Raw genomic sequence first — 27590 nt, forward strand, 5'->3', positions numbered from 1 at the left:
TCTAGGTTAGACAAGACACCACCAAATAAAACTGACTCTGAAACATCTGGTTTGTTTCATATAAAACCATAAACGTGTAATTACTAAATGGCCTAAGCTGTTTCTTTTGAAGGCACTCTAAACAACAAGGACAGCAGGACAAGTGTTTACAAAGCCAAGGCATATATATTAATCGTGGCATGGCAACATTTTAGAGAAACTGTCAAATTCAGAGGGATTATAAAACAGCTGGGATGAATTGTAGGTAGGAACTGTTTTAAATCTCTGGATTCTAGGTCACACTAGAGGCTTTAACACAGGGCACTCACTGCCTCTTGCACTCCTTTGTGTTGCTTTCTCTTAAGGGAGAATCATGACTTGTAGAGGGCTGAAACCATTATCTCTTCTTTTATGGAAAGCATAAGTTGGTGCAATCGTTAGGGATCTTGAAACTGGGAAGAAGTTTATTGCTGTGACAGATCGGGCAACATATGGAAGGAAGTAAGATGTTCTCCAGAGACAGATTAAGTTTTTGCCAAGGCATTTTACTGAAATTTTGGAAAATAAACAGGTCACTAATTGAGTCCAGATTTAGCTACTGCAAATTGTGCGAAGATGTTGCGAGCCAGATGCTTTCTCCTATTTGTTTTTCCAACCCTTTCTATTTATAGATGCCCTTATTTAATGACTTATTTCTTTAATAAAGGGCATTCATTGTTTTGTGCTGGAAGTCTTGTCTCTCAATTTTGCAAGTAGATGCCTGACTAAAACATACATGTTCACACAACTGCACGGGATGAAACACTCAGCAATAATATGATAAGTAGGAAATAATCAGTAGGAAGAAGTTAACATTTAATTTTTCCCTGGCTTTCTTAGCACATAACAGTTTTCAGCCTTTCTCTATGCAAACCCTGCTAGTGAAATGGTAGAGACAAAGAAACTCATCCCAAGACAGCATCCTTAGACTTGGCTTGCCAATAAAGTTGTGAATGCAATCCATGATGGCATTTCCCTGTCCTCCCAAGGTATGCAACACAGCCACTGATGTACCTGTCAGCCCTGTTAAAGCACAGTTTCAGCTCAAACTCCAGATTAAGGTCGGATTCCAAAATGGGAATGTAGCAGCCAAGTCAGCTAAGCTCTACTAGAAATACTTTAAAAAAGAAATATTCATTCTTTTTCTACTTAAGTTTCTTTTAGTCTTCAGAATGCATGCATTATATTATGCTCTATCCACTCAATCTGGATTCATGTTATAAATAACGTACAGGGTGAAAAACATCTGCTCTGACTTGAAAGGAGTGAATCTAGTGGGAATGCCTTCTAAAAGGATTGAGCTGGTCACACCAGGTCCTTTGCAGTCAAGACAGAAATAGGTACCTCTGAAAGCAAGTCCTGTCATCCCAAAATAGGTGTGTGAGACAAAGGGTTGAATTGCCCTCCAGTGGTGCTTGTTTCTTTCCATAATCCTAGCCAAGTGACAGCAAAGACCTGCTTGCATAAGTGACAAATGGGGAAAAGCCATCTCTTCAGCTGCCACCTGAATGACTTTGATATGGAAATCAGTGAGCCACTAGCACTGCAGAAGTTTAATTTTAGAGATTGCTGCTTATAGCATCTCTGGCTTCATTTTAAGGTACCTGCTCAAGTAAGCAAAGCAGGAGATGGAGCTGACAAGGCACCTGTGACTTCAATGGCACTTGAACATGCACTTAGATGTTCCAACAGTAACCAGATAGTGTACCTGAACCTTGCATAAATGTATTTCTTCATTTCCAGTTTATTCTGGGGAGGCAGATTGTGAATTGCATGTCTTTAGAAGACATGCTGAAATCATTGTAATAAAACCTGTGTGATTTTACTTGTGAACCCTGACAGGTTTAGCTAAGCAACAAGGGAAGCAGCCATACAGAATTCTTAATGCATGTTTTAAAGTGCATTTGAGGTTCACTTTTCAAACTACTGTTTAGTTATCTAATGTGTGAATATTTATTGTACTGTGTCCTCAGTCAGCGCAAAAGTCCATCAGCCTCAGGTATCCTGTTTTTCACAACAGCTGCTAGTGGATGCCTAGGAAAAAGTGTAACGACATGACAAGTTTATGGTATGACCTTTAGGCTTCCAGGTTTCAGTAAATAGTTCTTTGCTGATGTTGTTAACAAGGCTGCCAATTAGGAACAAAGAGGGAGGTTTACGATGTGACTGTGCACTTCCTAGCTGAGCTACACCTAAGCTGGTGAGACACAGAGACTGTTTCCCGTTTGAAATGTTCTGGAGACGTGTAAAGCCCCACATCACAATTGCTATTTTAAAAAGTTATTTTCACATCATTCACAGGTGTCACGGTCAGAGTTGCCTCCCTGTCACATGAATTGTCAGTAGTCTGAGCAAAAGGGGAACAAAGTTTATTTTTAAAGCATGCAGGCTTACTAGTGGTTTGAAAGCAAAACATTCAGAACTCCACTTGGTTTTAATTCATCATCCAACCTACTATGTTTGGTAACATATTAGGAACCAGTGAGTATATTATGTGTCATAAGTTCCTTGGGACATAAAAGGAGGAGAAATAAAGACTGAAATACACGAATCTCTATTTCATTATTTTGCAATCCAAGAACAGAGTACGTACAGAGTATTTTAAAGCCAATTCTGATCTCAGCCACATAAGTGCAAATCCTGAGCACTTACAGTATATACATGAATTCTGGTTTGGAGTAAAAGACCTCCACAGTAGCATGGTCTGGAAACTTCTTTCAGGACCCAGTTCTGTCTTAATTTCATGTCCTCATAGCTCAGAACACCACTTGCCTGTCAAAATCTGATTGAACAAGAGGAAAATAAAATTGGTAAACATAAACAGGACCAACCTTCTTTACAGGTCAGGTGCAATTTCAGTTCTGCAATCTTTAGTTGCCCAACTTGAGATACTTCAAAGAGGTCTTGTGTTCAGACTGAGGAAACCAACATTCCCAAAAGTCAGAGCTTTGCAAGTGTCATGGAAAACAGACTCAAGATGAGTAGTTCCTTTTGAAGGTTTTGGCCAAGGAATTTTTCCAGTAAAACTACATTCCATAAACATGGAGCAACACCTTAGGCAGACAACAACAAATGAGGAACACTGTGGGGTTGATTTGAAACAGAGCTGTATATTCAGAAATTGGGAAAGGGAGGAAGCCTGTGAGAGGGATGTGATAGGATGCCAGGATAAAGTCGAGGGTAGACGGCACTATTTTCATCACACTGGAATTGAGGGAGTGAAAAGAAATTCACAGCTGGTATGGACCTTATCAACCAACTCTCTTGGTCTGCCTACTTCGAGCAGAGGGGGAATCAACAGAGGAGACGTTTTGGTAAGTGGCTGCTGGAGGAGGATGTGCAAGGGAGTGTGTGAACTAGAGAGGAGAAAGGTCAAGTACAGCCGTTTGGGGGACTGGAGGAGAAGGAGGGAATGTCTGCTGGAAAATAATTCACCTTGCCTGCATTGCTGCAAGTTCTAGGCTATCTCTCGCCTTTCCTGCACACTGGAGGGCAGGCTGTGGGGAAGGAGAGGAGCAAACTGCCTGCCCTTTCTCGGGAGAAGCAGTGTAGTGGCTGGCAAGGGAGCTATGGGAAGCCCCTTCCTCTGTGTCACTCCTGCTATTTGGCAGGCTTCCACTCTGTAAAAAAAGAAAACCTGAAGCTTGTTGGCCAGAATTACTTTATCCAGTGAGACACATCAGCGCTGTGGTGTGTATATACTGCAGTGGAAACTGTGAGTGAAAAAAAAAAAGAAGAATGCAAGAAATATGGAGTCTAAAAATTGAAAGCTTAAATTATGCACAGAGCAGTTGATTGCTGGGAGACAGAAAATCCTGGCTAGGAACTTGTCCAGTTCATAAGTATCTATATTGTGTAAACTGTCCCACTGCTAGTTTATTGTGAAAGGTCTGCCAGGGGTTATTGTGGGGGTTCTGGGGGGAGGGTATTTTTTGTAATAAGGAAAAAAATTATGTGTATATATATGTAACTGATACTCTTAAATTTTCTGATACGAAAAAAATAATTTGGGATTTAAAAAAAAGGGCTAGGCATCATGCATTCTCTTTCAGACATCCAGGGCAACTAATGCAGTGTACAGAACCCTTGATGTAGATTATGCTGAATTCTGGCTTTGGGTGAGGGATAAGTGATGCATGCATGTCCCATATTCCCCCTGACTTCTTTATTTGTGAGGTTGCCAATCAGGCACCAGGATGGCTGAAATTATGCAGCCAGCTAAATGTGCAAGTGTGTTGGTCACACTTGCTGTGAGATGGTGGGTCAGCCTTAATGTTGTTGTCCCACTGTACATTTTCATGCTACTTGATTTCAGACACTAGTGCTTCATCCTTTGGAACAAAAATCTGCAACCGCTCAGCGAAGGTTCGCCGCTCATCATACTATTTTCAGTGCTGGACCTTTGTTCTGGTTCTGGGATGCCGAAGCTGGTGATCTGGGTGAGGGAAGAAAATGTCACATGAACCCCTTTTCTGCAGGGCATGGGCAAGCATATACCAGATACCATGGGAACGGACCTCAGCACTGTGCTGTAGTCAGTGCCCCCACTCACCCTTGCAACAACAGCATAGAACTGACACGTCAGGCCAGGTGGTCCTGCACTGCACCAGGGACACTGGCTGCCACAAGGTTTAATTCAGTTTACTTCAGTAGGGAAATGGGAGAGGTGGAGGCAGAATGGGTCACCAGCTTCAGCAGAGGACACCTCTCTCAGGAACACTTGCCACCCCACCATAACTTCTACCATGTATCAGCCAAAACCCCAGCTTTCCTGGGTCTCAGGAAAGCAACCAGCAAAGGGTACCTAGTGGCTGCCTTGGTGGTGATGGCTTGGGGATTGTAGAATAAAAAAAGAGGAATTTTAACTGTCAGTGAGCAAAATGCTTTATATGGACCCCACAGACTACTTCCTTGTGTTCTAGTCTGCAGTCCAGCCCTAGCGTCAAGACTCAGCTTATCAGTTAGTGCATATTGCTCTGCAAAGCCACATGTATGAACACTACATCCTTGTTATGCAGTATTTATAAGATCCAATAACATGCATTTAAAAACATATTGGGAAATCTGTGGCATTCTGCAAGTTTAGGTAATAAGTGTCTCGTCTGAAGGAATCCACTGCAGGTGTAGGACCATTCTAAAGGATATTTATTTCCTCCTTAGTTCATGCAGTTACAGTAGACTTTAGCCTGCCTCCAGTGGACTGATACTGCTTATAAGGAAATCTGCCTACAAAATTGTACTTCCATTTTTTTTTAATAGCTGCCCAAATAGTTAAGAAAGGCAAAGATTATTGTTATCAGTCATGGAACTGACACAGAGACAGGTTATACAACTTCCCTGAAGTTTTCCAGCAAGTCACTGTCAGCTAGTCCTGCGCCCTAACCATCATGTTTGTCTGCCTCACTGGGCCAGAGACAAATATGTCTTGATTTCAAGGAGCCTGGAAAATTTCACATTCACATGCACCAGTCCCATGCTGCTGTGTTTGAAACAGTGTTTCCAAGAGCTATTCTGTTCTGTCTTGTTGCTTTTTAAAAATTTTTACAAAATCTTAACTTCGGCATTGTTTCTCTCGCAGAGAGATGAGAGATGAAAAAAACCTTCTCTTAAAACCAGATCAAAACCTGAATATTTCCTCTCTTGCCTCTTTCATCACCATAGTACTGGAGTCCTGTTGAAAAGAAAATAAATAGCAAAGCCCTCACATGAAGTCTGTGAAGGCATGAACCTTCAGCTGAGATAGGAATGTTCATCTGTGGTTCAGAGTAACACCAGCAGTAGGGATTTACAATGTATTTGGATAACTGTAAGAAACTAAGTTTATCTAAACACTTTCTTATGTTATCAGTGTGTTATCCAAACACTTTGTTAGTGAGACTGTGAGATTAGGATGTGTGTTAAGCCCACCACTACTTAAATATATTTACACAGTTCCTGTGGGATTAGTTTTAGTAACATGGGTATAGATTCAGCAGATGGAGTTGCACTAAGAGTGTGGAAACTACTTTTAGCTCATTCCTGTCTTCATACTCTCCAAATACTTTAGCAGAGGAGGTCTGCCACCTGAAACATCTTCCTCTCTTTTGACATCTGTTTTGAACTCTATTTAGTACCCAGCTGTTTGGGTTCTTTTTAATTTACTGTTGAGAACCATCGTCTTTAGGGACTTACACAGTGTGGGATGCTGGCTGTTCTTGGCTTGTGAAAAGTTCACCTAAGGCCAGTGGAGTCTCTATTCATATGCTGGTGTGGTTTGACTGAGAAAAAATATGATGTTTAAAACTGAACAGGAGCGAGACCAAAATGCCTAAATTAGTGGTCAAGCACTGGATAAAACAACTGACTCCTTCCACTGACTTTGGCCACCAGCCAGGAGCTCTTGGTCCCTTTTAAGCCTTGGGGAGAGCAGAAGGGACAGAAAGGTCACATCCTCTGAGCCCGAAATTGTGGCCAACAGACCACCAGCTTACACTTCACCAGCAAATGTGACAGGAGGGCACAGAGAGGCTGTGCCCAGGGAAATACTGTCATTCTGCAGGCTCCAGCCACAGACCACAGGAGCAGTTATTTTGATGTATTTATGCACTAGAAGTGCTGTTAGTATCCCACATTTACATACTCCATGAGGTGGGTGCAGTCTGGTTAGCTCAAGTAAGAGTACAGACTGGCCACTCCTGGTCAGACCAGCCCGTGTCATGTGTTGGCCAGTGGGCAGATGCAACTATTTTGGGAAAAATATATTGCTGGGACAGACATATAGTGATCCTGTACATGTTATATATCCTACTTGCATTCACTTGGTTCAAGGAGGACCTGAGCCATGAGCTGTAATTCTGTGCTTAATGCTGAATTTTTCTTCCAGGAATTTAATCCTTTTTTGAACTCTGCAAAGAAATGCTTCTGTTCAATCGTTTTGAACCTACCCCATGATCATTTCACTTATGTTTTCAACTTTATGCACTGCAGGAAAAGACCCCAGCACACCAAGTGATGGGCAGATTTTTGTAATAGCGTAACGATGTTTGTTGGTTTGCGCTCTCTTACTTTTCTAAAAGGTTTTAAAATCCTCTTTGCTCTTTTTTGTTTCTACTGAGCGCTTGTATTGGATTTTCATAAACCTATCCAAAATTTGTTTCCTCAGTGATAATAGCTCCATTAAATCTCATCACTGGGCACTGTGTACCTATAGGGTGATTTTTATCCAGTACATTTATCAGCACTCAAAAGCTATAGTTTTAATACCTTCTCAATCAATATTATAAGAATTCAATGTTTACAACCAATTTCTGTTTTGACTGCCAGACTAACTTGGTATAATCATTATATTTTGCCAAGTCACTACTCAGTCCCTTTATAAAAATCATGTATGCATAGTAGACAAAACAGGTTTCTGTCTTTAAACCGCCATTAAACCAGAAGTGGCCTTTTCCTTTTTATCTGTGGTAGGCTTCATTATGATTGCTTGGTAGAGGATCTTGGAGGAGCCTTTTTCATATCAGTTCCTATTCATTTGGCTTATTGAACATCCCTGAGCTTCTCCACAGGAGAACTGATGAGAGGAATCACTTCAGCTTTCTTGCCATGACTCTCATCATCTTGGCTTCTTGAATGTATCCTTATTTTTCTGAGTTTGCCTGGGTGGCTGGTGGGTCGGTCACCTCCCTGCCATCTTTTGTGCCCTAAAACACACTACTCTTGTATTGAACCTGCATGTAATTTCTAATCTTCTGCTTGTATTAGAGCTACCTTTTGTTGTTTGGCCAGGTCACTGATGCTTTTTGTAATCAGGAGGTATTTTTTGTAGCAGTACTATCCATTGAACATGTGGGTCTTAAAATGCAAATGGATAGTCCTCTGATGCTGGAACAGGGGCACTAGAACAGAGGAAAGGGATATAATGTACTATTCAGAAGCTCCGTCTCCTGGTTTGAAGTTTATCTTCAAGGGTGCGTATAAGCCTGTCTCTCATATATAAGAAGAAGCCCTGGGTAGCAGTATTCATTTTTAAAACTCACTATCAGACAGTTGACATAGCAGCTGACTTGCCTCCAGAACACATCAGTATCAGCTTTCCAGTGAAACAATCCTCTGTTGTAATACTGTGCAGCTATTAGCCGTCTCCATCTCACTTCCTGGCGATGTAGAAATCTCGCATGAACTATTTTCCTTTTGCCCTAGTCTGATTCCTGGCAGCACCAGATGAGCTGCAGAGCCTCGGTGTCCCAGCATGGCCTCAGGAAGACAGTCAAAGTGTCGCTGAGTCAGAGGGAAGCATTTCTGGCTGCTCTGGAGACACTGCTGCTTCATGCCCTGTATAAATTAGTTTGCAGCCTGTAGTAGTCCTAGCAAACAACTTTCAAACAAATGTCTGTGTTCAAGCATAAAACATTTTTCCTAAACAGCAGGCAATGAACTTCTGATTTTAAAAGTCCTGGTCCCAGAGATAGGATTCAAAACACATGAAGTAAGTGAAAGCCTCATCTTAAACATAGTTTTGGATTCCTTGCATGTGAATTTTTTCTCTTCCTAAATTTCAGAAAGGAGAAATTGCCTGTTCTTAACACATGAGTTGCTTTGCAGGCATCTGTAAAGGCAGATACAAGTAAGAAATATAGGACAGAGATATGTGGATAGGACTTCAATATCCAATGCAGGATATTTTGCATATATAGGATATTGGAGTTAGTCCATATCCAGCAAACTGAAGTATTCTTCTACCTGCAGAATTATAGAAGGGAATCCAGAGATCAGCAAGTTAAAAGCAGATGCGTGATTTTTTTTCTTCTGTGACTTGAAAACAAGAGTTTCCTGCTTCTTCTAATTACATGTCACTAATGTTAATAACAACTGTGCTCCTCTGGTGGATAGGAAGCTGTTTTGTTCTCATAGAACCAGTGCTTTCAAATGAAGAGAAGCCATCAAGTTGGCATTTAACTTTAGATATGACATAACAAGATAAGTGCAACTAACAATAAAAGGAAAATGGGTCACTGAGGGAAGATCAAGTGGCTGATTACTGTGTGAGAACAACAGGTTCAATCCAAGCCCAAAGAACTCCATGCCAGGTACAACATCATGGACCTGTCTTGCAGTTCACTGGAAGGGGTGCATTCTAGGATGTAAGAAAGCAGTTCTGTTATAGGAATACAAGTGGGAAAGTGCCGTTCATTTCAATTTACCCTCAACTACCCCACTGTCTGTAGCATTACCTCGTGCCTTCATGAGTAACACTCTTAAGACCAAGGAGGAGTGCAGAAACTAACACTATTGTTTTGTTCAGAAAAGCCAGTCACAAGTACATAGTTTGATATCCAATACATTTTAGCATTTCTGGAGTACACCACGCTGTGTTATCCAGCTGATGACATCACCCTGCTCTCAGTGAAATGGAAGCAGATCTCAAGTACTGCCTGTGATACTTCAGTGTATATAGGTAGCCCTGGGGTGGTTTTTCCTGCCAATAACTTGCTCTTTCTTTCTCACAACAAATGCAATTTCAAGAAGAAAAGGTGGCAGAGAGACATAAAAATCAATGAACAGAAAATTAAGTATTGCAGTTCTGCCTATGAATGCATACAGAGAAGAGTATGACTCCTTCAGCTGACTTTGTCAGTTATACCCTGCAGTTGTCAGTAGTGCTGTGCTGTATGAATAAGCTTTTATGTAAAGATTCCTGATCTTCCAGAATATTTCAGTATCCGTCAAGTCACTGATTGTCATGTTAGGTGTGACATGTGGTTTTTACACTATAGTTATGTGTGGACATTTCTGATTCAGATTTAAAAAACCGCTAATTCCAGCCATAATGGTTTTATGAAGGAATCTCCATTCCTGGATGGATCAGTCGCAACATAAGAATATGGGGTTGGGTTGTCATCTCATGGGCTGTGCTTCTGTCGTGACAGGCAGCAATTTCAGGTGTGTGCTGGAGCTCCTCTGTAGCCCTTGTAAAATGCACGAGGAAGCTTTTATTTTGAAGTGCTTTTATGAGACGCATTAGCATGAAGTTTCATGTTGCTCTATTAACTGTTCCAGAAACAGTCTGTAGACTGAGACTGAAATATTAATTAGTGCTTTTATATAACAACTTAGGCTTCTGTAGTACTTCTTGTCTGAGAGGCTGATGGCCAAAGGAGTTTCCTTGTTTGAATGACACATTTTTGAAAATAAACAGTGACTGTCAAGGCAGTCACCAAACAAGGAGACAGTCATTTTAAAAGTATGCAATGAGGACTAATTCTTTCCTCCACCATGCACAACTTCAAGCACAGGAGCTTTCAAACATGTACTGCAAGACCAGCTAACTCTTGTTGTTTCTTGTTTTATTTGACTACTATGCAAGTACTGGACTAAAGCCAAAGAATTCAGCCTCGGCACAGGCAGCACTTAGCAGTGCTGAGCCTGGAGCAGCCCTCCAGCTCTGAAGTTCTGTTTGGACCCTCGTGTCTGGGAGGAAGGGAAAGTCACTTCCCTGAAACAGAGGCTTCTCGTTCTGCCTTTTGTGGCCACTCAGATGAGCTGCTGAGGAAGCTGGGAGGGCACCTCTGCCCTGTTGTCTTACCCTCTGGTGGGGAAGGACAGGCAGCCTCAGGGGCACTGAGGCTGGTGCTTTGCTGTCTGTTATAAGCATTTAACTGGGCTTGAGCCCTTAATAGACTTGTTCACCAGTCAGTACCTTAGTCAGGCTTTTGCCTTGGTTTTTGTTTCTTTGGACTGTTTTTTTGAAGCATTACATTTCTATTAAACTTCTTCCTAGTCTTTGGAAATATTGCAAGGAAGAATGCAGACTCCCATTAGCTGAAAAAGTCAATGCATTTTCCAACAGAAAAAGAAATACCTATGAAAATCTAAGCAGAATAGTATGAATGGTAATACTTGCTTTTCACTAGCAGTAGCACCGTATAAGTAGAATTAGATGAAAGAATTGTAGATTAATCAAATAAGAATTTCTCCGCATGGAGGTAATGTCTCTTTGGATAAACACTGTGCCCGTCATTGCCACTTTGAAGTCTCTGGATAATTATTCTTGAAAAGACAGCAGCAGCAGAGTGACTGACAGACTGGCTTGGCAAGCTAAAGTAGGAAGGGAAACAATACCTTCCCCTCTGCTCAGGCTCTCTCTGCTCACACCTGTGAAGCAATCTGGCTCTCCTCTTTGCACAGCAAGGCAGAGAGGAGACCAGTCTTTCCTACTCCCTGGCTGCCAGTGACCAGCCCTGTTTGGGAATATAGGTGGTAGTGGTGCCGTATCTTTTGTCTTGAGTTTGAAGTCTCTGCTTAGAATTTCAGAGAAGATGGTGCAGCCACACGTGAAGCAACAAACAGCATGTACAGGACTTGCAGGTGCTGTTAATGGTAAAAACAGGTAATGGAAGCTTTCAGTCTAGAGCATTCATTTTAAATTTCTAGTACGTGGAATGATACTTCTCCATTTTATGGCACTGCAAAAGTCACACATTGATGAGGAATAAAATTCATAAGGGGTAATGAGAATGGACTGCATTGCAGTAAAACACTGCCCTAATGGGTTTTCATGGAGCAAAATTTTAATGACTAATTGTGAACGAGAACTGTCCTCTCCCCTCTCACGTTTAGGTCGCTACATCTGCCCTTGCAAGCTAGCCTGACCCTGTCCTTTATGAGGAGGCAGGTCCCAGGCAGTGCCACCTCATGGCCCTGCCCTGGTGGGCAGCCATGAGGCTGGGAGTGGGAGGAGACCTCTATTGTACCAAGCAAGACATGTTGTGACATATTGTTGGCCTCAAGGCTGGAGAACAGGACTCAGATAATATTGTCACTGCAGGTAGATGTCATAGTGGACTTTGGGGAGGTCAAGATCCCCCATGGGTTGGGATGGGGGTTGAGCCCCTTCTGCCTGGGGCTTGCAGCCGCTCCAACAGTGCTGTCAGCTCCCAGTCCCCCAGCCTGACACTGGCCTAATGGGAAGGGGCATGGAGGTGGCAGCATGGTTCCTAAGCCATGCAAGACCCATGCTAGCTGGCCAACCTGCTGCCTCATCTCTGCCTTCTGCTGCCCTGCCTCCTGCAAGGGGGTTTTGGCAGGAGCCTGTTCAGCCATGCGGGTGGAAGAGCCCTCTGAGTTGCTGTCATTTCTGGTTTTGTGACACTGTGAAACTGATCTCCAGGGCTGTGAAATTGCTTCCCATAATTCTTAGAAAACAGCTTACACTAGGGGTTTATTAAACCAAAATGTTGATATTTTAAAATATAATGCAAAATTATTTGACTAGGAGGGCATTTTTGATATATTTTTACTCAGATTTGCTGCCCACTTGTTGATAAAAATGGCAGTGTTCTGTTTCCATATGATTAACTAAAGAAATGGCATGTTCTGCAAACTCAGTGGTTAATATGAAAGGGCTGAATGAAAACAGATGCTCTTCTGCCTGTAAAAAAAAAAAAAAAAAAAAAAAAAAAAAAGGATGTTATGGCAGGGAACCTGAAGAAGAGAGAATCAATCCATCCCCTTTCCCTTTTCCAGGCTGTGACCAGTTCTTGGTAGCATTAATATTAGGGACTCTTGGGTTTTGTTTACTGCTGAGTGACTGCTGTTAGGTGTTGTTTTTTTCATACCAAGGGCTTCACTTATTCCACTGCTCATTATACCGTACGGTTTTGGAGATTCAGACAGCCCTTCCATAAACGAATTTTTTCTTGGCAAACAGGGGTATGATTTTTAGAAAAGTAGTGAGGGCATCATCTCCAGAGATGAGTCAACAGCTGGGCAGCACAGAGAAGAGGAGGAAAAGGTTTTCAGCAGCCCTGCATACTCTAAAACACGCATTCCCGAGCGTCTTCAACTTTTTCTTTGCTTTCCGAAGTGGCCCGGTGCAGCCCCTCCGTGCTGGGTGAACTCTGGCCGGACGGGGGGCTGCCGGGGCTGGGGCAGGCTGTGCAGGGCTGGGGCAGGCTGGCTGTCCCGCTCCACAGACTCACTTCCACAGGCTGCACCGGGAGCGATTGGCTCACGCGGATCATGTGGGAGAAGCCGGAATCCCGAGTTGTAGTAGCTCTTGGCACTCCTTTTTCGTTTAAAGCGCTCACTCTTTGCAGCTCCCTGGGCTTGTTGCCTCCCTCCTCTCATTACCCTGATTACAATCTGGAGTAGCTGCAGCGGGGACGGCGGGATTCCGGGAGCAGAGATGTTGAAGCAGGTGCCCCGGGCCGCGGGCTCGGGCTGCTATTACCTGAACGCGGTGTCTCCCGAGGGCCAGGAGCTGTATTGGCGCTGCGATCAGCCAGCCCGGCGCCCTCCCTACAGGACCAGCCGGATTCTCGCCCGTCACCAGCTAGTGACGAAAATTCAGCAAGGTGAGTTACTGTCAGGAGCGCTCCTTTGCCTGGCGTTGGCGCAAGGTCTACAGGTCTCCTCTTTCGTAAGAGAGAAGGTTTTAATGCCTCGTATTTCAGGCTCTTTTCCTTTTGCTATTCCAAACTAATTGGGCTAGAATCAGAGTTTGAAGTAGTCATTCACATTTTTCTGTTTCTACACATGCACACATACACCGACAGCCAAGAGACAAACACTAGTGCATGATTAGCTATTTAACTAAGTTACCTTTTAATCATAAACTACTGTGGTAGCTTAGGTGCTGAAGTTCGTCTTTTCTGACTGTCCGAGCAGCTACTGACACCAGTACATCTGCTCCGATTGCTACAGGTTATAGATGCCTGTGGTTATAGATGGTCATCCATTTAAAAAAGAAGCAGAAGTCCAGTGTGACTGGAAGAAGGCAGCTGAGATAACATCCTTTGAAAACTGTCAGAGGGTTAGAAAACTTGTCACACATCCTTAAAAATAATTTCTGACTTGGCTTTCTGCAGCTGCTTAAGCAGTTGTCTAGGCAGTCATTACAAATATACTGGTTTGTTTTTTCTGAATAGATATCCATGGCACTAAAGCTAAATGCAGATTGGCCTCAGAACAAATCCTTTGGCCTGTGCATGCAATTTAAAATCGTCTTCAGAACAGCTAATGCAAAGATAAAAACCCTAACCAACTGTGCAGATTTTTCCATATTAAAAAGCAAATTAATAGATAGTTTTGTATTGATCGTAGTCCTATATGGCATCCTGTTTCCAAGAATACCAGTTTCCAAAGTGGATGTGGGCCTACATGCAGAAAAATGTCATGTAAAAAAAAAATCCTGAATTTAACAGTCACTTTCTTGACAGCTTGCAAAAAGGTGTTGGATTCTTCTACCTAGGGGTGGGCAGTAGAGTTAACATCATTTACTGTCATATCTGGTAAATATCATAGAAATTGGTGTGAGCTTCGGACCTGCAGCAGTTAAATGGTGTGGTTATTTCTGTGTGTTTCTTTCCAGTAAGATTCTTTATATCTGTGGCTATCAAGTTTTGGCAGAAGTACAAGGATAAAGTGATGAAATTTTACTGCATTTATAAAGAAAACAATGCATAATTCTTGGGCCAGGGTTAAAAAGATGAAAAAGATCACTTCTGTGGCAATTAGGAAAACATGGTTATTTGCAAGGCAAGCTCAGGAACTGGTCGTGTTTGAAGGATACTGGTCCTCACTGCAGCTCTGATTTCAGGAAGGATATTATGTCATTCTGTGTACCCAGTGTACAGCCTGAATTGAATGGAAAGAAAAGGTAATTTATTTCTCTGCAGGTTTATTTGAAAATTATTTTAGTACAGTGCTAGTACCAACTTAATGTTCAAGCAGCATCAACTGAGGATATGGTGGATTAACACACCTCTTCCACCTATCATGGTGCTGTTTAACATTCCCTCTTGTAACCCATAACCTGTCTGGGACAGCCAGGGCTGCCAAAGCCTCCCAGTGGTACAAAGACTTGGAGAGGCTGCGTGGTGGGACAGCGAGGAGTTTCAAAGTTGTAGCTTTCCTTCCTGCAGGTTGTTGCATGGGTGGCCAGTCTGTGGTGAATGACCTTTGCTCCTCTTTTACAGCTTTCCAACCTGTTGTGCACAGATCTGTGGAAATTATATTTGTGTAGCACCTTGGTGATGTGATGTACATTACAGTTTAGTAGATGAAATATTTGTGTATTTTGGATCACTAAGAATACACTGTTGCTTCGTTCATTTCTTTTATTGATGTTAAACTGCGGACAGGATCCACTGTTGGTTAAGTGTCAGTTCGTTAGCAATAAGGAAATTATGTGTGCAGATAGATGCTGATGTCTGCCTACAAGTCGATATGTGGGGAGACACACATCTAGTGCAAAACCATAGCCAAGGCACACATTTTTTTCTACAGTGCCCCAAGTAATGACTCATAATTTTGATACAAATAGCTGTGTTAATAATACCAGAAAATTTAAGTCTAGCTAGTATAACTCAATCTGAAACCTCCAGTTTACACTCCGGATGAAAAACCTAGACCCATCAGTCACTCACAAGACTTCCACTAGGTTTTACTGGGTCAGCATGTCACCCTCTGTGGTTGGCTTGTTCAGACTGTAGGCAGTGTGAGTGTACTGAACCAGTCTCAGTCCCTGTCCCAAAGGGCACTGGAAGAGTTCTGTAATATGGATGGAAGTATCCTCCTTTACAGGCAAATGAGTTTTACCCCGTGGACAAATGGGATTCATAACTAATGGAGTGCCACAGAGGAATTTATCAGTAATGTGTTGAAAAGTAGATCAGGAGATGCAAGATGAGAAGCAAAACTTGCTTTCAGTCCTCTAGTTGAGTAAAGCATGTAAATCATTATTTAGTTACTTGAATTTATATATTTGAATCATACATTTTAAGGCTATTAAGACAAAGTATGTGAACACAGCTACCCCAGTTCTCGTGTTAGCACCTCCCCAATCTAATAATTTGAATTATATATAGCATGTGTTTAGAAAAACATCCAGCCTACCTTTTAATATCGCTGGAATGGTGAATCCTGCCTGGTTAATTGCTTTGCTGAAAAGAGATCTGCCACATGTTTAAATGATAAGCTGCCTTGGGGCTTGTTTGAATACCTGCTCTCTACTTCTTACCCAGATATTTTTCAGTTGCTGGTTTTCAGACTGGAGGCACCCACAGTAGGAAACGCTGAAAATTTTACATCAGGGATATTTTTTTCTTAATGAAACGAATGATGTACAAAATCACGAGGTATCTAATTTACAATATGTAAAGCAGTCAGAGCTTCCATTCCTGGTTCAGTAATGCAGTGTAATACAAAGTGTTGCATATACTGTTATGTTTTCAGTCATTAGCTGCATGTACTATCCTAAACTATGCTAAATTACTCTATCCTATCATGCAATACAGCTTTTCTTCCTCCTTTAAAAAAACATTTTCTGAAAAAGCCTTCCTTTGTATTTTCCTTTGGTGTTAGTTAAAAATAAACTAAATGAATCATTAGAGGAATTATACTATTTAATCAGTTCTAAAAAGAAAATCACCACAAGGGAAATGACAGGAACCAGACTGTTATTTCAATCAGATCATACTTTGAAAGTCCTAAATGTTTGGTTCATGTACACCACTGACTCCTTGAGGCAGAATTATGAGGTGGCGTGTAAATGTGAATAGTAATTATCTGTCTGATATTAAACTAGTATTTTCAAAATGTGATCTTTTTGATGATTCCCTTTGCCCCATAAGCCCGTTAGTTTCCACACTAAAGGGGACACATGCCTCAGCATAAAGGAACAGGGTGTAGCATGCTTAGTCTGAGGTGTTTGTTCAAACTGTGTATGCAGTAACTGTATGAGAATTCATTAGCTATTACTCATGTTTTCTTTAAATAAATATAGTGGTGACTTTCAAGAATTTATATTACATGAGTCACAAAGTTGTTATTTCTTTCACAGTACATGGCTAAATTCAGTGCAGAACAGAAAATACAAAAAGTAGCTAAGTAGCTAAAAGTAGGTAAAAAGTAGTGAAGAATTAAGGCCATGCTCTGAAAACTTTTAATTGAAATGGACTGTGCGGTACAAGTAGAGTGTATGTCAAGGTGAGCAAAGCCACATCTGCCTCAGCATAGCTAGGTGTCACTGGTAAAGAAATGTTACCTTTCATCTGCAGTAGGATTTGATGCTTAGACTGCACGTTCAGTAAGAAAATAATATGAAGAAACAAATGAAAATAGGACAAATTCCTATTCTCAGTGAGTAAATTCCTGCCCACAGTGCGTAATGCTCTGTGATTTGTCTCAGTTTATGTCCACAGGCAAGAGCAGTTGAGAAAAATTGTTCAACGGAGCGATCTCAAATCAGACTTTACCTTTTCAAGGCAAACTGTCCAGCACTCAGCAGATGTTTTATGCTCTTATGTGTTGTAAGTTCGGTTTGGATCTTTTATGTTTACTGTTATCTTTGTGTCACCTGGATTTTTCTGGTTTGAGCGAGTGTTAGAAGTGCAAGCAAATACACTTCTTTGTCTTATAGTCTTCCATTTGGAGTTTATTCTTCTCTTTTTCTAAGCATGAGTACTGTTTGTGGAAGGTGTTAGAGAGGTATGCAAGTGACTTGGAAAAAAATTATGCAATTTAGGTGACTTAAATTTTAATTGTTAGTGTACCATAAGCTGTAATATACTCCCATATTCAAAAGGAAAAAAAGGAAGTCATGTAAGTGAAAATGTTGGAGTCATAGGCTGCATTAAAAAAACCCAGATCAAATTCTTCATATGCATACAGGTATGGATTATGGGATAGGAAATGGGATACAATTATAAAATTAAAGGCACTCATTTCGGTTAGACATACGAAGAGGATAAAATACAGTTGTACAGACAACCTGAATCATAGTATTTCTCATGTTCTGTCTGCTTTACCTACACATATTTAAACCCCATTGTCTGAACCCAGGAAAGTAAAAGGTTAACCAACAATTGGCGGTAATGATACAAACACCCCCAATTAGGTAATTTCTGACCAGTACCAGTGATGTACTGCCTCTTGAGCTTGTAAGCCAGTAAGTCAAGGCAGCCCCTGGTGCCTCTGCCTGTGTCTGCAGTGTCTCTGTGTCTGCACTCCAGCCCAGGTGTACAGGAAAGGACAGGGCTGGGACTGGCGTGGCCCAGAGTACCAGGAGGAACATCCTTAGCTGCAGAGTTGCCTTGCAGACCTCAGCTGGGACATGGTCCATCATCCTCTCCTCTGTCAGATACGTGTAGGGCAGACGTGTGCTTACAGCAGAGGGATCTTTGGGTTGGTTGTTTCATGTGGTATCTGAAGGTCCCTTAGAAACTGAGACCTGTGTCACATGAAACTTCTTCCCCATCATCCTTTCTTCCTTACACATTCTTTCCTCAAGTCCTTAGCCCCGGACTTGGAGAAACTAGAGTTTTTCAATTAATGTGAACATCCTGAGAGGTGTTTATAAACTCAAAGTGCCCTGAGGTGTGTTTATATTTAAAAAAAAAAGTAAAAGACTGGAGTCCAGTTAATTAAAGTTTTAAAACGTTATGCTTCATAAACAACAACACGTTTGAAAGGGAGAAACCATCACTGGAGCCACTACTTGGGAAAGAGGTTCAAAAGCTGAAGTTATGAACAAATACCTGTGTGATATGTATCAGGAAGTGGCCTGTGTGGTACTTGAGATTGAATTCAATGATAATAGTGGCTACTTTTGGCCATATAGTTTCACAACCACAAAGTGTTAGTGACACTTCAGCTGACACATGCAGGTTGGACACCAAGAAGTAAATCTTGGCTCTTCCTTTAAGTTACGGGACTTTTGCTCTCAATTTCACTTAGAGCAGGGTTTGAGCCAAGGTAAAATCTTACCTTGAGACTTTCTTGTTTTGTAATTGTTTGTGGTGAAATGAACAGCTGTACTTGTGCTATATGTCTTCTGTATTGATCATTGAGGATACTGAATTTCACATTTATCCTATTGTCTTAATTAGAGGCAGTTATATTAAAAGACATTTAAGCCAATAAATGCAAGATATATGCTCAATAAATGAATCATTAGAGTAATAATAATTGCGGTATTTTTTTAGTTTAACTTTAGAAGTGATAAGTCACTGCAGTACATGAAATGCTACATAACAGAAGAAAATAGAAACAACTCACAAAAATAGATTAAGAGAAAAAGTACCTAGCACTTTTGTTACTCAGTTTCTTACGTCTGTATTTATGCAGAAATCACTGAAAACAGAGTGCAGTATTTGTACCATGAGCACCATAAATGTTAATTAAAAAAATGTGCAGTTTCAGGTTTCAGCCAGATACTTTTCTTTCTAGGCAACAGATAGTTGTGTATTTTTTATTTTGATTAAAATGTAAGATATGAAGTCATTGATAGTATCTTAACCATAGTTATTGGTTTTATCTTATTCATTTCATATGAATATATAGTCACTAAACCCTCATCTTCATGCCTTATGTTGCACTTTTTGCTTAAAACTCTGTTGAGTTTTCCCTTTCAGGTTCAGTTCAACGGGTCAGCTGACCTTACTAGAGCAAATTATCATAACACTAACTGCACACCGTAATAGAGTGGAAGAGCACCTTGAGCTGGACTATTTAGAAGCTGTGGAAAAGTAGACAGTATGATTCAGAGAACTTGGGAGTCTTATGATTTAGCTGAAGAGGATGTGAGTGACTCACTTTGAAAAAATCTTGTGGGTTTTCATCTCTCATCTATTGCAGGACTGAGGAGTTTAATACTGCTGTGAGAAAACAATCACTCCACAGCAGCTCAGAATACATGGGATTTTGACTAACATAGTTGCACAGATGAGCAAAAGTTTCTGTCCTTGTGATAGTTAGGTGAACATGGAGAAGTTTAAAACATGGGCTGTGCAGCACGTCTTAAGTAAATAACGTGCTGGAACATACCAGACATTTTGGTTTCCATTCGAAGTCCTTTGCCAAAGAAGGACTCAGCCTTGCAACTTACTCAGATGAATCTTCTCTTGTACTAAAAGAGCAGAATAATACATCCTAATAATGTCAACTGGTATTGTTTTAATGAGCTAGATATTACAGGCCTTTGGCAGTAGTTGTTCTCTCTTTTAATCAGATTGTGGTTGGAAGAAGGTCTGTTTGTGTGAGCAAAGTTTTCAGGATTTGGAACCAAAATATGTGTTTATTTATTGCCATCTCTGTCGTTATGTCCTAATGGCCTAAAGGGTATCTGACTTTTTTCCCCCTTAATGTGTCACTAGTGTCTTTCATGGTTTGTTTATTTTATTGATTGTGCTGTGCTTGTTTCTAATTCTCCATCACTTCAGTCATTTAGGAGTATGGATAAAAGCAGTAAGTTCAAATTGGAATCCCTAATTTAATTCTGGCTTTCATCCTCTTAAGTCACAAACACACACACACTGGCATCCCCCATCTGCCAGACCTGCCATTTTCTGGGAGATTTCTCAACTTCCTTCTTGTAATCACTTTTGCAGGAAAATATGACAACCTCAGCATTAAGGAAAGGCAGTACAGCCTTTACGGTTGAATGGGTCCAGAAGTGAGGATGATGGTACAGCTTTTACTCCTCTGTAACACTTCTCTGCAAGGAGCTGCTCCTTCTCCAACCCCCCCAGCACATGCTGAACCAACGTCATTTTTCCCTAGATCTCTTAACAGTTCTTTTCCCTTCCTTACTGCATGCATCCTTTGGGCCATTTGAGCCAATGTGCATTATCAACATTATTATCCAGAAGCTTCTGCTTGCAGATGTCCGGTGTTAACACATTATGTTCCTGTATTGGTACAGCAGTAAAATGTCCCTCTGAGTCTGAATGGGCATGTCTGTACTGCTAAATAAAAGGAATGGGAGATGAACTTGAAGTACCCTGGTCTACTGAGCAGATGACTCCCTGGCTCTGTTTTGGGCTTCTCCAGCTGGCTCAGCCCAGACAAAATTTAAGGGAGAGAGGACTAGTCATAGGTAGTGAGTATATGAGCTGAGTGATGCCACTTGGCCAAAAAATGAGAATCACACTGTGTTTCGTTTAGGAGTGTAATTGTAACGCCTCTTGCCACTGCCACTGAAGGTGCAAAATGAGCAGAAACGTTGCTCACAAGGTCTAAAGATCTAATACTAAAGTTTCTGTAGTATTGCCCCTGAAAAAAAGGTAATACAGTTTTTAATGCTTGAAGTTTCTGATGGAATTACGCAAAAGTAAATGTATCCTATCACGAACTGCCAAATTCCTGCAAACTGCCATTCCTGCAAAAATGCAGAAGTAAATTCTGCCAACTGCTTAAGTATTTTTCATTATTTCATACTGTGCAGCAGACAGTTCATATTAGCTAACCACAACCCCATCCTTCTACTTTTGAAATCAATATCCCAAATCTGTGTAAGATCAGAACTTGCAAAGACCACTCCAAATAATTAGATCATATTACTTGTCCCAATAACTGCAGCATCATTGAGCATCCTTCCAGTAGACCTAATATTTGAAAAGGGACCAAAGATGTAAGATGACGCTAGATTTGAAAAGGAAGCAGTATCTCTGCCAGCACCTGAATGGTTATAAATGTAGGACTTGTGTGAAATGCACAGTCCTTTTCCATCATTTTAGCTTCAGGAAGCAGCAGAATGTTTAGTTTTCCTTAGTCTCCAACTGATACGAGAGTGGGAGTCTGGACAGGACAAGACTCTCAGAGCCACACAATGTGGCTTTTTCATAATATATTTGGCAAACTTTAATGTTCTGTGGGATGAATCTAAGTTTTGTGTCTTTAATTGCATCTGATGGCGGCAGCTGAATATCTAATCATTTTGTAACTTCAGAGGTAATGACTTTCTCTTCCTGCAAACATTTATCTGGGGGGGATAATGTAAAATCCAAAAGTTAATGCTTGTCACAGATGGTGACGCAGTAAGTCCTTGGCTTTTAAATTTTTTTCCTTTTTCTTTTCATTTTTACAGCTATATTTGTATATATTTCTGAGGACATTTTAAAACTGCCATTCTGTCAGCTTCACTTCGTTAAAAGTGTGGCAGTCTGCCTAGGTCTTATCCACAGTTAAAAGGAATTTCTTGTCTCTTAAATTCAGCAAGCATCAGCCTATATCTGTTTTAAAAGCTCCTTCCAAATTAACAGACTGAGATATTCAGAATACGTTTTCCAAAACTGTTTTATCATTCAAACTGATGATTCTGCATTAAAACTAGACACCCTTGCCAAAACCTGAGCCATAGCAGCAAAAGCTGCATTTCTTACCATTACCTGAGTGCTGTAGCCTAGATCAAATAATACTGGCATTGATTCATGGCCAGGATTGCTATATCTTCATCCAATGCTTCGTGCCAAAAGCCAGAGCTGTCTTCATCCCATTGATGGCTTATCAGACATTAAGTCAGTGGCGCTGCCTAAGGAAATATGTGGCTGCAGTTCACCTCTGAGATACTTCAGGCCATCCCTCCCCAGCAGCTCACAGCCCTTATGTCCTCATTGAAGGACCATAGGTACTAGTGAGAGGCGATGGGGTGCCCTTGCACTTGCACATGAGGCAGTTGTCTGTTCAGACTAAGAAGGATCTGTTTACCAGCAGCTTCTGAAGGAAGGAAAAATTTTCCGGTGACATTTTAATTCTCTTTTATGCAGAGCTATTTTTAGATGGGGCTGCTGCCAGTCATATCAAATGCTTTGTGTCTTTTGAGTTTTCACTGAACTGCATAATAAGCGTTTCAGCTCCCTAGTGCATAATGGCTGTGTTATTTGCTGAAAGTCTTATTATTTCAAGTAGCCTCTTATCTGAAGATCAATTCATTAGTTCTGGCTTTTGAAGTTTGAAAGGAAACAATTGCAGTTGCTAAAAAAAATTAAATTACATTTTTTTCCAGTAATACTTATTTTATCCAATATCGGGTTCTGAAATCTATTTTAAGACTGACAAAGCAGATGATCCATATTTCAAGGCTGCAATCTGGCCTCTGACATCCACAGCTGAGTAGTTAAGCTGGGTGACAAAACTGGGCTATTATTGAGGGAAATTTGTTTCCTTTTCCTTTATTTGTATTATCTTTGTAGTCAGAGAGTGCAAACCAGTTTTCACCTTAGGTGCTCATGGAAAGCCAGAGCAGTGAAAGCTGCAAGGAGGGGTCCCTTACATTCCCTTTAGCCTTGTTGTACACTGTTACCTCCCATGGTTGCTAGTCCAGGAGGTTACTCCTGATGCACATAGGGTAGCCTAGAGCCCAACACATGCACCAAAACCTGGCCATGAAGTACTGCTGTGGCTCTGTCAGTGCTGGCAGCCAAGCTTGTGGGGGGATGGAGCTCGAGTGCATGGGCATGAGATGTCAGGTGGACACATACAAGAGCAGAGTCAGATCATGTTGGCTGATTGCACTGTGGTATAGAAGCTGAGTTTGCCTGGTTTTATCTCTCTATCTGTTTATAGATATTTATATACAGATATGAGACTGCTCAGCCTGGACAAGAGAAGGCTGCAGGGAGATTTCATTGCAACCTTCCAGTACTTAAAGGGGGCTTATAAAAAAAAAAGAAAAGCAACTTTTTACGTGGGCAGATAGCGATAGGACAAACAGGTGTTAAACTAAAAGAAGGGAGGTATGGATTAGATGTTAGGTGGAAATTCTTTACAGTCAGGGTGGTGAGACACTGGAACAGGTTGCCCAGAGAAGTTGTGGATGCCCCATCCCTGGAACTGTCCAAGGCCAGGTTGGAAGGGGCTATGAGCAACCTGGTCTAGTGGAAGGTGTCCCTAGTCATGGCAGAAGAGTTGGAACTAGATGATCTTTAAGATCCTTTCCGACCCAAACCATTCTAGGATTCTCTGATAGATTCTATGATATCTTTATATATATTTGTATATATATTTATATAATTGCATAAGCCTAAAAATTAGATTTCTGAGAGCACTAGGCACTGCAAGTACAAAGATGTCAACAGTTCACTGTTGCTGGAAATCCCAGTGACCCAGAATTTTCTCATCCACCCAGACTGCACAGCACTAAACCCCGTAGTCTGCCCTTGTTTTTCTGCAAAATATCCTGTCAGCTCTTAGAGTTGTGAAACAAATACAGTTCTGTAGTCATGAAACTGATTTATATAGAAATTAAGATCTCAGAATGTACAGAAATCAATAGATTTGCCCCATGGAACTATCATGTCACCATCCTGCTTTGCCTTATTCTGATAGGACTCCTGTCTGCACTTTTCTGGCATTGGGGGATCTGGTCTCCAGAAAGTCTCCGGAAAGTTCACGGGTTCTCTGATAGCCTTCAATTAGAACCACTGGCCAGGGTTCCTCAAGCCATCATCTTCTGTACTGGCTCTACAAACAGCAGCCTGCAAAACATGTGATACAGAAAAAAAGAGTGCATGTTACTTTATCATAGCCCGGATTTGGGAATGTTTCCTGTTTCCCTGACAGTAATGGTATTTCGAACTAGTTGTACCTGACATCAGAGCTTCAATTCAAACTTGTTATTTTTTCATGACTAAGCACACACAGGCTATTGAAGAAACCATTTGCTTAGTTAATTTTAACTAAGTAATTACATGTTAATCAGAAATGTCTCAGAACTTTGAAGTTGCATTGTTCTAGAAAGTTGTGTTTTGGAACACTTCTGTGGAAGATTTTGTTTAAGGAAGATCCTGTATTGCTGTTGGACTCTCGTTGGGCATGAGGCCTAAAAGTTGTTGTACAAGCAGGAAGACAGTCTTCACCAGCCACCAGGTATGATGTTACTCGAGAACTACAGAAAGACTGTGGTCTAAAGTCCTGGAAATCCCCCATCTTTAGCCTTTAATGAGGATCAGTATAAAGCTATGGCATTTTCTATGTAGCCCTGCAGAGCCATTGACTCCCCAAACTGGCAAGGCTATTTAGAGCTCCATTTGTTTCTGCTGAATGTTTCTGAGAACAGAAAGTTTTACCAAAACATGCTGATCCCAAAAAAGAGAGCTTTTAAAATACAATCTGAATACAGAGTACACAGAATTTTAAGGATAAGGATGCAAGTAGTTGCATGTGTATCTTTTCATGTTCAGCAAAACATTTCTTTTAGTAGAATGCTTTCTTCCTCCTGAGCACCTGAAGGTGACAGTTAAAAATTTTCTGGTCCAAACTATTGCCAGATAGTTTGTTTTTTAGAAAACATATGAAAAAAATTGTAGAATAATTGCCTTTAGTGAATAATCAGTAGAGATGGCCACAATCCATTTAAAGTGAATCAAATATGCCACCCATTTTTTTAGAGTGTTCCTTATTGACTGTGTAGCAGCTGGAAAACTATAGCAAGTTTTAATTATCTTCAGAAACCAAAAAGCTCTTGCCAACACATGCTGGTTATTATCAGCAGCTGCTGTATGCTGACATACTCTTTCAGCATATATGAGGCTCAGCTGTCTTAAATAATCATTGTAAAATGTAAAATAGATTTATAGTGATGATAATTTCTTGTTAGATACTTAACTACTGATGTAATTCATATTGAATTTAGGTTCACTTCTTTGTTTAAGCTACAATAAAATTACTTAAAGCCATGATTAATATTTCATGTAAAAGGTGCAAATAGCTTGCACCAGGAGTTCAAAATGCCGAACTGTGATGATTGTTTAACAATGCATTAAAAAAATTCAAATTCCTTGTTGTCATGATTTTAGCATTTGTATAGGTGTAAAATTTTACTTTCTACCTTTGAATAACAATTACTACAACTTTACTGCAATGAAAAGGGTTACAAATTAATTTGCTGATTTAAACAAAAATCTTTACGTTATCCTTCTATTAGCAGAAGTGGAGATCTTTATGACAGTGACTGTTGTCAAATCAGACAAATTACTGCATTATTTAGCAGAGTTTGGTTTTTTGATGACATTAATGTGCTTTTCAGAATCTGAGACACCAAGTGATACATGCAACATTTATGCTTCAGAAATGTTTAGAAAGACACGTATCTAGAGTAGATTCTTTTCCAGTGTATCTCGAGCCTGCATCTTCTCCAAAATGGAAAATTTGTGATTAATGAGATTTTGCGTTACCTTATATTCTCCATTATCTCTTTTAAACTTGCACTGTCAAAGTAAGTACAAAAGGTGTTAGGCAGTCTGTAAAATGTTTTGTTGACACCAATGCAATTTTAGACCATTTCTTGCTCACGAGTGATTGACAGAGATTTAATGGTTGCTATTGTGAATCTTAACCTGGAGGGAAGTGTTACATTCAGCAGACTGGACTCGTGACATTTTAAGAAGTTCTTCAATATGGATTGAAGATATGCATCAGACTCCAAATAATTCTATTTTGCTGAAAAGATTATTGACTTTCGGACTTGAGTTTTCACCCAATCTGGTTTTAATCAAACTATAGTCTACTGAAATATAGTTCAAATTCTAGTTTTAAATAGGAATCAGCTGACATTTACTCAGGCTGTGTCCACATGGTTGCACAATGTCTTCACACCAGCTGTATAGCAAAGAAAAGCACTGTGCTTAAACAAAATAGCTCTAGTTTGAAGACAAATAATATGTGCAGGAGCATCACAGTAGCACCACAAAGTGCAAGAAATACTCCTGGTTGTAGTCTCGTGTTCAGAAACCATGACTACTTCTTGGATAAGTCTTGATTCACTGAATCTTATTAAACCTTCCAAAATTTTAATGAAAAAGAACTGCCCAGGCATCATGACCAAAGACTTTACAGACTCATAGAATAATTTAGGTTGGAAGAGACATTGATGTTCATCCAGTCCAGCTCTTGCTCAGAGGAGGGACAGCTCTTGCTTGGGACCTTGTCAGGTTTAGTTCTGAGTATATCCAAGGACTGATATACAACTTCCACAACTGCTCTGGCCTACTGACCATGGTGAATTTTCCAGTGACCAATTTTTCAATTCATCCTGAGCAACCGTCATGGTGAATTTTCTTTTCCCTTATGTCTAGTTGGATTTAAAGTTCTTCAACCTCATTTCTGTTGCCTTTCATCCTACAGTTGTGTACCTATAAAAAGATCCTCACTCCACTTTTCTGTTAAGTAGATGAAGTTACCAATAAACTCTCCTAGCCTTAGCCTCTTCTTCTTAAGTTTAACAATCCCACCTCTGCCAGTCTTTCCTTCTATGTCAAGTGCTTTAGCCCTCTGCAGGGCTTGCTGTGGTATGCCACAGCAGAGTATTCTGTAGTCCCGCAGCTGTGGGTTAGAGAGAAGCAATCGCGTACCTTGATCTGCTGACTATGTTCTTCCTAACACATAAGCCTGGTGTGAGGGTGGTCTTCTTGGCCACAAGGGCACACACATGTTCGGTTTGTTGTCAACAGGACCCTGGAGTCCTTTTCTGCAAGGGCTATCCCTGTCCAGTTGGCCCCAACCTGCCTCTTTGCAGAGGGTTATCCCAGCTGCAAGACTTCAGATTTGCTTATATGGAATGGTATGAGATTCCTGTCAGCCACTTCCTCCAGCATATCAAGGTCACTTTGAAGAGCAACTCTCCAGCATGTCAACCACTTCCCCCCAGTTTGGTATCATCCACAAATTTGTTGAGTGCACTTTATTCCATCTTGAGGGTTATTATTAAAGACATTAAACAGTATCAGCCCAGTATAATGCCTGAGGGATGCTGCTAGTAACCAGTCGTCAGCTGGACTTTTTACTGCTGATCACAAACTGTGAGATTAGTGGTCCAG

The 27590-nt window shown here is 40.8% G+C and overlaps 1 protein-coding gene across 4 annotated transcripts in view; it reads left to right on the forward strand.

Moving 5' to 3' along the window:
- Positions 1-27590, forward strand: part of STARD13 (StAR related lipid transfer domain containing 13) — a 251030-nt gene that overhangs the window by 118243 nt on the left and 105197 nt on the right. Inside the window, exon 1 of one of the 4 annotated variants that reach the window (XM_027728931.2) lies at positions 13146-13349. The exons of the other annotated variants lie outside the window; for them this stretch is intronic. Within the exon in view, the coding sequence (XP_027584732.1) occupies positions 13181-13349 (169 nt within the window). The 5' untranslated portion in view covers positions 13146-13180. Of the gene's footprint in view, positions 1-13145; positions 13350-27590 lie in introns of those variants that run through there. 4 annotated transcript variants of the gene reach the window in all.

The sequence above is a fragment of the Pipra filicauda genome, unplaced genomic scaffold, assembly GCF_003945595.2.
Source record: "Pipra filicauda isolate LSUMZ 115617 unplaced genomic scaffold, ASM394559v2 scaffold50_size3627746_pilon, whole genome shotgun sequence".
Classification (NCBI taxonomy): Eukaryota; Metazoa; Chordata; class Aves; order Passeriformes; family Pipridae; genus Pipra; species Pipra filicauda.